This window comes from Colobus angolensis, unplaced genomic scaffold (genome assembly GCF_000951035.1).
Source record: "Colobus angolensis palliatus isolate OR3802 unplaced genomic scaffold, Cang.pa_1.0 Scaffold91, whole genome shotgun sequence".
Classification (NCBI taxonomy): Eukaryota; Metazoa; Chordata; class Mammalia; order Primates; family Cercopithecidae; genus Colobus; species Colobus angolensis.
Window position 1 is genome coordinate 6,594,898 of NW_012123043.1, and position 10,623 is coordinate 6,605,520.

Sequence of the window (10,623 nt, forward strand, 5' to 3'; positions counted from 1 at the left end):
TGCCTCAGCCTCCCAAGTAGCTGGGATTACAGGCGTGCACCACCACACCCTGCTAATTTTTGTATTTTTTAGTAGAGATGGGGTTTCGCCATTTTGGCCAGGGGGGGTCTCGAACTCCTGCCCTCAAGTGATCTGCCCACCTTGGCCTCCCAAAATGCTGGGATTACAGGCATGAGCCACCACACCCAGCTTCTAATTGTATTTAACTTCCCTGATTTTATGTTTGTATCCCTTAAGCTGAAAATTTTTATTCCTAATGGCATTAACATGATTATTTTTTGTTTTATTCTAAAATATTTCAAGTAGTTACAAAATATCAATAGTATTAATAATACAATTACGCTGCCAGAAACAATTCAATATTTTTCTTATAGTTCCTTTTATCCATAGGTATAGGCTACCAGGAATGTGCCATCAAATTATTGTTTTTAAGGCATTTGTAACATTTTTTTGTGTGCAGTTGTGCTACCAAGTGGCGGCCAGATCATTTATATCATGTTAGTTTCCATTTTAGAGATTGCTTTTTAGACCAGTGTGGTGGCTCATACCTGTAATCAATCCCAACACTTTGGGAGGCCAAGGGGGAAGGAGCACTAGAAGCCAGGATTTCGAGGCAGGCAATATAGTGAGACTCCCATCTCTAAAAAAAATTAAAAATTAGCCAAGTGTGCTGGCACATACCTGTAGTCCCAGCTGCTCGGGAGGCTGAGCCAGGAGTTCAAGGCTGCAGTGAGCCAAGATCACACCTCTGCACTCCAGCCCGGACAACAGAGCAAGACCCTGTCTCAAAAAAAAAAAAAAGAAAAAGAAAAAAGAGCAAGAGAAATAAAATACATGATTCTAAAGTCAAATGTGCAAAAGGTATATTCATAGAAATCTGGCTTCTACCCTCATTGCCTTTGCCTTGTTGCTTACCTCTTAATTCAATAGGTAATTTTTTTCTATCATTTTTGGTTTATTCTTCTGTTTGCTCCTTTAAAATATAATCAAATGCAGGCCCGGCATGGTGGCACATGCCTATGATCCCAGCACTTTGGGAGGCCAAGGCGGATGGATCACCTCAGGTCAGGAGTTCAAGACCAGCCTGGCCAACATGATGAAACCCCTGTCTCTACTAAAAATACAAAATTAGCCCAGCATGGTGGTGCATGCCTATAATCCCAGCCACTCAGGAGGCTGAGGCAGGAGAGGAGACTCACTTGAACCCAGGAGTCGGAGGTAACAGTGAGCTGAGATCACACCACCGCACTCCAACCTGGGCAACAGAGCAAGACTCTGTCTCAAATAATATAAATAAATAAATAAATGTAATATATTTATGACCTGCCCCCTTAGATAAGTGGTACCATACCATAAACTCTTTTTTCTACCTTTCTTTCTCCACTTAACAACATAACTTGGAGATTATTTCATAATAGTAATTATAAAGCTGGGCGATATAGAGAGACCCCCATGTCTACAAAAAATTTAAAAATTAACCAAGCAGGATGAGCAATGCCTGTAGCCCCGTTACTCAGGAGGCCAAGGTGGGAGGGTCACTGGAGCCCCAGATGCAGAGCTTGCATTGAGCTGAGTGCCACTGCACTCCAGCCTGGACAAGAAAGCAAGACCCTGTCTCGAATTTTTTTTTAATTTAATTTAAAAAGAAAATTTTGAACAAAGATGAAACTTCGGAACTGTGCTGCCATACTACTGCTCCTAGAACAAATGCAGAGATTCTCAAAGGTGTTGGAATGACATGAGCTTAAATGAGATACTGGCAGTGGCAACAGAAATGTAAGAATTTGGAGGTAGAATAGACAGGATTTGCTCTCTACCTTTTAATTAGTTTCTAAGGTTGAGGGAGTAGGAGGGGAGGGTGCAAGGGATACCACAGATGACTGTAATTCCCAGTCTGGGCTCAACAGTAAGGTTGGTGACATCAGGCCCCAGCCATCCTTTCTATAGAGTGACAGTGACATATTTGCTCTTTGTTTTCTTTTGTGTGGCTAGTGTGCCCTGTAGTATTTACACCGAAGTCTAAAGCTTCCTGGAGGTCAGAAAATGGAGCCTGGGCTTTATCCACTCCCTCACTATTTTCCCTCCCATCTTACCTCAGGGCATCGCAGGCACAGATGTAGCAAAGGAGGCTTCAGACATCATCCTAACAGATGACAACTTCACCAGCATTGTGAAGGCAGTGATGTGGGGACGAAACGTCTATGACAGCATCTCCAAGTTCCTGCAGTTCCAACTCACTGTCAACGTGGTGGCCGTGATTGTAGCCTTCACTGGAGCCTGTATCACTCAGGTGAAGGGGGTGTAGGTGGGCTGAGACGGGAGGGATGAGTCAGGGGCTAAGGAATATGGGGTGGAGGGTATGGTGTATTTACTGAAGAGTAAAGACAGGGTTTCCCCATGACGTTGGGACGGGAGTTAGCTCTTCTAAGTCCGCCGTCTTCATCTGCTTATGTGGAATGATGGTAACTTACAGGCCTTCACTTAGCACTTATGTGTCAGCCACTATAATAAGCATTTATATGCACTATCTGTATTCTTCAAAAATGACCTTGTGAAGTAGGTATTATTATCCCCATTTTACGGGTGAGGAACTTGAGGCTCAAGGAAGTTAAGTAAGTTTCTCACAGTCACTCAGCTAAGTGGCCAGATTCCAAGTCTAGGTGGGTCGTGGGAGCTGGGCCTTCAAAAGGGCAAAGGTGGGCTGGTTTCTGAGAAAAGCTAAAAGGACTGGTTCTTCTTCCCACCAGGATTCCCCACTGAAAGCTGTGCAGATGTTGTGGGTTAATCTAATCATGGACACTTTTGCTTCATTGGCCCTGGCCACAGAGCCCCCTACGGAATCTTTGTTGAAGCGGCGCCCCTATGGCCGAAATAAGCCTCTGATCTCGCGCACTATGATGAAGAACATCTTGGGCCATGCATTCTATCAGCTCCTTGTCATCTTTATCCTTGTCTTTGCGGGTGAGCCACTTTGGGGGTGGGCTAGCAGCTGGGGTGCTGGTTGGTGGTGGAGGCAGAGAAAGAAGGTAGCGTGAGAGCAAGCACACAGACCAGGAATAAGTGCAGCTTTACCTCCCAGTGCTTCCTGTGCTCTGCTACATGGTGCATTATGCTACTGTATGTACTCATACAGTACTCTTGAGTACAGACAGTACTGTGTGTACCATGTGTACTGTCTGTACTCAATAATAATTTCACAAGGGAGGCTTTATTCTTTTTCTTTTTTTGGAGATGGAGTCTTGCTCTGTCACCCACGCTGGAGTGCAGTGGCGCTAACTCAGGTCACTGCAACCTCCACCTCCCAGGTTCAAGCGGTTATCCTGCCTCAGCCTCCTGAGTAGCTGGGATTACAGTCATGCGCCACCACACCCGGCTACTTTTTGTATTTTTAGTAGAGACGGGGTTTCACCATGTTGGCCAGGATTGTCTTGATCTCCTGACCTTGTGATCTGCCCGCCTCGGCCTCCCAAAGTGCTGGGATTACAGGCGTGCGCCACCACACCCGGCCTATTTCTTTCTTATAGATGCAAAAAATTAAGCTTAGGTCCCATAATGAGTGCATAGTTGCACTAAAATTCAAACCTGTGATTGCCTGACTCCAGCGCACATAGTCTCACTACCATGCTGCACTACACGAGAGCAGGTATTGATGCAGCAAACTGAGAGGGAAGGTAAAATAAGTCAAGACCAGAACTAACATTTGAAATATGTAATAACTAGTACAACAAAAAATTAGTCAGGCATGGTGGTGCACGCCTGTAGTCCCAGCTATTTGGGAGGCTGAGGTGGAAGGATCACTTGAGCAAGAAGGTCCAGGCTGCAGTGAACCGTGATCATACCACTGCACTCCAGCCTGGGCGACAGAGTGAGACCCTGTGTCAAAAAAATAAATAACTAGTATAGCTCAGATATTGATCAATTAGAATGGACACCAGCCATAAGCAAGCAGTATAGCTGTACCAACCCATTCTGACTTTTAGTTCAGACCACACTTAACCTCCAGTGCTTCTCCTCTCCCCACTAGGTGAGAAATTCTTTGATATTGATAGTGGGAGGAAGGCACCTCTACATTCACCACCCACCCAGCACTATACCATTGTTTTTAACACCTTCGTGCTGATGCAGCTCTTCAATGAAATCAACTCCCGAAAGATCCATGGAGAGAAGAATGTCTTTTCAGGCATCTACCGCAACATTATCTTCTGCTCTGTAGTCTTGGGCACATTCATCTGCCAGGTGAGATTCTATCTGCAGTTGGGGCAGGAGATCTGGGATGATAAAGGGCAGAAGCTGGGAGCCAGGGTTGCCTACATACCTAACAAAAGGAATGAGGGAATTATGGGGACTGGGACAGGGCTCCCTACATACCTAAGAAAAGGAATGAGGGAACTGGGGGACTTTGGGATTCCCAATTTGCTTTATTTTGCATATTGCTCTAGAATTGGAGCCCAGTGTGTCAAGAGCTCCAGTGCAGGGCAGCATGTTGACTGGAAATAAAATAATACTTCTAAAATCCTTTCATGATCTTTCTAAATACACAGAAATTTCACAGAGTGACCAGAAGAAGTGTCATTCTCTTCTAGTCCCTTTCTGTGGCTCCTGTCAGCCTATATGAAATGTGCATGCACATCTAGTATAGACTCTCCCTGTCCCTGCCCCTTTGTTCTGAAGGGCTTATGATAAAAAGTGTTGTGCAACTCAGAGAAAGAGAAGTAATGGGATACACATATGTTACATAGTCAGCCCAGCTTGCACTCCTCCGATACTAGACTGTGAGCTGACTATGTAACAGAAGAGCTCCTGTCCCATTCCTCAGCAGGGTACCTCCCTTTATTTATCCCCATCCTCAATTCCTTTTTTAAATTTAATTTTAAAAATGGAGATGGGATCTCACTCTGTTGCCCAGGCTGGTCTCAAACTCCTGGCCTCAAGCAATCCTCCTGCCTCCCAAAATGTTACTGTGCCTGGCCTTTTTTTCTTTTCCTTTTTCTTTTTCTTTTTTTGTTTTGTTTGTTTGTTTGAGACAGGATCTCTCTGTCTCTCTGTCACCCAGGCTGGAGTGCAGCCTCAATCTCCCAGGTTCAGGCAATCCTCCCACCTCATCCTCAGTTCCTCACTCCACCACTGTACCTTCTCCTTGTCACTAACTGGCTTTTAGTCACAGGAAGCCTCCAGCTCCCCTAAGTCCTCCAGATCGTCTGTGAATCATAGTCACAGTAACTATGTCTGTCTCCCCATCACAGTGCTCTGTAAAGGCTGTTTTTGTCTGTCTCCCCTTTGAGATTTCTTCTTTTCCCTTCCCCCACAAGCAAATCAGGACTTGCACCCAAGGATCCTGAGGCAGTGGGATGATGTGGCTTTGGGGGCCTTGGCTGGAGGGCCAGCTGCCTGTTAGTCTTATTTCCTTGATGGTGGGCTGCCCCTTTCTCTGTTCTAGATTTTCATCGTGGAATTTGGGGGTAAACCCTTCAGTTGTACAAGCCTCAGTCTGTCCCAGTGGTTGTGGTGTCTCTTCATTGGGATTGGAGAACTTCTGTGGGGCCAGGTGAGTACCGGCACACCCTCCTGGTGCATTCTCACAGCCTGCAGACCTCCCCTCCTCTACAGGAGATGGATCAAGCAACTGTGGAGACCCCCCAGCCCCTCCTCTTCATCTTCTCTTCTTTCCTCCCCACCCCCACTCAAGTTTTCAAGTTCTTGCCATCTTATAGGATCTCAAGGTGGAGTGATCACTTCAGAGGTTTCAGAATTCTTCTCTAACCATGCCTGGAGATAGAAAAATCCCTTAGCTTCTCTGAGACAGAAACTAAACTTTTCAATGGAATTTTGCTACAAAAAAAATAAATATAATAAGGGTCTTAGAAATAGAAGAGTTTACAAGATATGTATCTTTATTCTCATGAGGCAGCAACCTGGCTGTGGGCTGCCAGGCTGACATAATTCAGGGCTCCCAGCCTCTTCTGTTTCTTGCCATGGCTTTATCTGGGTGGAATGCTTAACTCTTACCTGAGATAAATTCAGATTTATAAGATCTCTAGAGTAGCAGTGTGGCCTGTGGTTGGACTCTGGGAATGACTGTCTGGGTTTGAATCCAGCTCTCTTTTTTTTTTTTTCCTGAGACAGAGTCTTGCTCTGTCACCCAGGCTGGAGTGCAGTGGTGTGATCTTGGCTCATTGCAAACTCTGCCTCCTGGGTTCAAGCAATTCTCTTGCCTCAGCCTCCCAAGTAGCTGGGATTACAGGCACCCACCACTGCATCTGGCTAATTTTTATATTTTTAGTAGATATAGAGTTTCACCTTGTTGGCCAGGCTAGTCTCAAACTCCTGACCTCATGATCTGCCTGCCTTGGCCTCCCAAAGTGCTGGGATTACAGGCGTGAACCACCGCACCCAGCCCAGTTCCCTTTTTTCTTTTTGAGACGGAGTTTCATTCTTATTGCCCATGCTGAAGTGCAGTGGCGCGATATCGGCTCACTGCAACCTCCCCCTCCCCGGTCCACACCATTCTCCTGCCTCAACCTCCCAAGTAGCTGGGATTACAGGCGCCTGCCACCATGCCCAGCTAATTTTTTGTATTTTATTAGAGACAGGGTTTCACTGTGTTGGCCAGACGGGTCTCAGACTTTTGACCTCAGGCGATCCACCCGCCGTGGCCTCCCAAAAGCGCTGGGATTACAGGCCTGAGCCATTGTGCCCAGCCTCAGCTCTCCTTTTTATAAGCTGAATCATCTTGGGCAAGTTACATAACCAATCTGTGTCTCAGTGTCTTCAACTTAGGAAAACAAGGTCATTGTTAATTAATGAATCAGTTACTATACAGAAAAGACTTAGAATAATGTCTAATACCTTATAAATACTCATTCAAATTTTAAGCTATTAAGATTATAATAGTATCATCAAGTCTAATAGTTGCGCTTCTTCCTTAATACCACTTTACAAACCTCCCTCATCCTCCACTCTGGCCTGGGCTATGCCTCTCTTTACAGACCCCAGGTCTCTGCAAACAATCCCTTAGGGCCCAGCCACCCAGGTAATAGACACTTTGCCCTAACTGGCCTCGAAGAGCTCTTTCTGGAGCTTCAGGCCTTCCCCCCTAAATCTGCTAGTTATTTATTTTACACCTAGATGCCTCCCTGATTAATTTCTTGTTCTTTTCTTTTCTTTTTTTAAGAGATGAGGGTCTCAAGCCACGCACAATGACTCACGCCTGTAATCCCAACACTTTCAGAGGCCAAGGCGAGCAGATCACCTGAGGTCAGGAGTTTCAGACCAGCCTGGCCAATATGGTGAAACCCTGTCTCTACTAAAAATACGAAAAAAATTAGCCAAGTACGGTGGCACGTGCCTGTAATCCCAACTACTTGGAAGGCTGAGGCAGAATTGCTTGAACCCAGGAGGCAGAGTGCAATGAGCCGAAATCATGACACTCCACTCCAGCCTGCGTGACAAGAGTGAGCCTCTATCTCAGAAAACAAAAAATAAAGAGATGGGGGTCTCACTGTGTTGCCCAGGGTGATCTCGAACTCCTAGGCTCAAGGAATCCTCCTGCCTCAGCCTCCCGAAGTGCTGGGATTACAGGCATGAACCACTGCACCCAGCCCTCCCTAATTAATGTCTGACCCAATTCCCTCCACCCTGTTCTTTTTGGTGAATATATATATTTCTTAAATCCATGAGTTCCTAAAGCAGTTTTATGCTTTGGTAAAGCTTGGTTGTTTCACCTGTTGTTTGAAACTCTGTTCTGGCTCTTGCCTCACATGTGGCCATGGGGCCTTGATGCCAGACAGCAGCCTTCCTTCTGTATCACAACAGCTCTTTCCACATTCGGAAGCAGAGCTCTGGCATTCTTCCCATTTCAAAACACTTGACTCCATATCAGATTGCCCATACAGTCCCTCTTCCCCACGTGAGCCCTGGCTACTCCTCATCTTGTCTGGAAAGAAATGACTGACAGGTGCTGAGCTCACCAGGAAATTTATTTTGAATTTCAAGCCCAGTGTACTGCTCCTTGTCTTGTGATAATACTCATGTGTCCCTTCTTCCATGGACTATCCCATCCACTTCCTCACCTCAAGCCCAAGAAAACTTTCGGTATCCTTTCACGAGAGTTTGTAACACAGAAACTACTTTGCATGTGGCAACTAAGAAAGGGGCCATTCATTTCCAATACCCTTCTCAACCCCTTGCCCATACATATACAATATCACCATCTTCTCCCCAGACTGTTTTCCCCCAGGTCCTGGTCTCTGTCCCTTCCTACTGCCTACCATGCAGTATAGTTCTGTTAACCTTAAAAGACAGATTACAAAATGGAACAGAAGAAATGAGACAGAAAGAGAAAAATGAAGTATATGACCAGGCAGATGGCTGGTCGATTACTAGAATATAAGCTGTCTTTTGTGTGTGTTCATAAAGACAGAAAACCTTCCTAAGAGCCTGACCACTGGTGGGCACTTGGAGAATGCTTGCCTGGATGGATTCGTACTTCTGTCCACAGCTCTTCCAGTGGGAAGCGTGGTAGGACAAAGAGTAACCTGCCCAAGGGCCTGGCTCATGTAAGTGGACTGACAGCTCTTCTCACACTGATTCTGATGTCTCCCTCTTCACTGCACTTGTTTTCAGTTCATCTCCGCAATACCTACCCGATCCCTGAAGTTCCTGAAGGAGGCTGGGCATGGCACCACCAAAGAGGAGATCACCAAGGATGCTGAGGGGCTGGATGAGATTGACCATGCTGAGATGGAGCTGCGCCGAGGCCAGATCCTCTGGTTCCGGGGCCTGAACCGTATCCAGACTCAGGTACTCTGATAGTGGTCTGTCCTTCCCTTGGGAGAAGAAGCTTCCCATATTGGAAGGTGTTGGGAGGGCAGCAGTTCTTGTTGGCCAGCCTCTCTTCCCTTCCAAAGGCTCACTACTGATGGGCAGCCCTAGATCCTCAGCTTCAGGACAGATGGGCAAAGGGATCTGTGTGGGGTCCTCTGAGAGGAGAGGAGTCAAATGACCTAGACCATGGGAGGCCATTAGCATAGTCCTTTAGCTCTGGGTTGACCCTAAAGCCCACCCTGCTATCCTCTGTCAAATGGGCAAGCTTCAGCATAAGATCTCTTATGCTGAAGGTCTCAGGTCTCTTATGTTTAATTTTTCCCTCCCTTCAGAAGGAAGGAGTTAGACGATAACAATATGCCAACATACCCAGCATTCACTTAATCTAGCTCCCACACACTGCCATTATAGGAATAGATGCTATCTGGAAGGGTCTTTGTAAAAGAAACTCACCTTGTTATATCTCCCCCATTCAAAGTGTAAGGCCATGGTGGGGAATCTGATGGTTTCATGTGTAAAAATGACAATAGTCTGTTGATGTCTGAGCATCTTTTGCAGGATTCAAACTTGCTTCCTGACAAGGAGGAAGCAATAATTTCTTCAAACCTCTTCCCTTCTTGCAATTTCTGAAATGGGATAGAAGTCACCCCTGCTGCTCTTATATCCCCTGCCTATAGCCCCACAGTAACTTTTTTTTTTTTTCCCACTTTCCATGCATCAATTGTAACTACTTTCTCCTGGGTGAATGGGCTGGTCTAGGCATTGATAATTCTGTCTTCCCCTGCTCTCACCCCACATAGCTTTATTGTTTTAATCCTGAGATTTTCCATCTGAAAAACACTGTAAATTCCAAGATCTCAAGGGTGGTCTCCAGAGAACAGGCGTATTTCTCTCTGCTGATTGGCTGGAGATCTTCTAAATAAGTTAATAAGTTTCACTGTCTAAAACTGGCCTTGCAAATGTTTTAGAAAGTTCCTCAGTCAGCCAGGTGTGGTAGCTCACACCTGTAATCCCAGCACTTTGGGAGGCCGAGGTGAGTGGATCACCTGAGGTCAGGAGTTCGAGACCAGCCTGACCAACATGGAAAAACCACGTCTCTACTAAAAATACAAAATTAGCTGGGCGTAGTGGCACATACCTGTAATCCCAGCTACTCAGGAGGCTGAGGCAAGAGAATTGCTTGAACCCGGGAGGCAGAGGTTGTAGTGAGCCAAGATCGTGCCATTGTACTCCAGCCTGGCCAACAAGAGCTAAACTCTGTCTCAAAAAAACAAAAGGCCGGGCACAGTGGCTCACACCTGCAATCCAGCACTTTGGGAGGCCGAGGCAGGTGGATCACCTGAGGTCGGGAGTTCAAGACCAGTTTGGCCAACATGGTGAAACCCTGTCTCTACTGAAAATACAAGCCAGGCATGGTGGCACATGCCTGTAGTACCAGCTACTTGGGAGACTGAGGCAGGAAAATCGCTTGAACCCAGGAGGCGGAGATTGTAGTGACCTGAGACCACGCCATTGCACTCCAGCCTGGGTGACAGAGTGAGACTCGTCTCAAAAAAAAAAAGAAAGAAAGTTCTCCAGTCAACCCCACCTCCTTAGTGTATATGAGAGATAGATGAAGTGAATATTCTAAACTACATACCTGGTCGGAACTTATCTCGTATAGGCAAGACAACAGATAGAAAAGTGGAAAAGAGGCCGGGTGTGGTGGCTCACGCCTGTAATCCCAGCACTTTGGGAGGCTGAGGCAGGCAGATCATGAGGTCAGGAGTTTGAGACCAGCCTGGCCAACATAGTGAAACC

The 10,623-nt window shown here is 46.2% G+C and overlaps 1 protein-coding gene across 3 annotated transcripts in view; it reads left to right on the forward strand.

The window, feature by feature from the left end:
• Nucleotides 1-10,623, forward strand: part of ATP2B4 (ATPase, Ca++ transporting, plasma membrane 4) — a 121,451-nt gene that overhangs the window by 96,087 nt on the left and 14,741 nt on the right. For all 3 annotated transcript variants that reach the window (XM_011931808.1, XM_011931809.1, XM_011931807.1), the window contains 5 exons: nt 2,099-2,290; nt 2,748-2,961; nt 4,025-4,236; nt 5,438-5,545; nt 8,623-8,799. In XM_011931808.1, the coding sequence (XP_011787198.1) occupies nt 2,099-2,290; nt 2,748-2,961; nt 4,025-4,236; nt 5,438-5,545; nt 8,623-8,799 (903 nt within the window). The remainder of the gene's footprint in view (nt 1-2,098; nt 2,291-2,747; nt 2,962-4,024; nt 4,237-5,437; nt 5,546-8,622; nt 8,800-10,623) is intronic.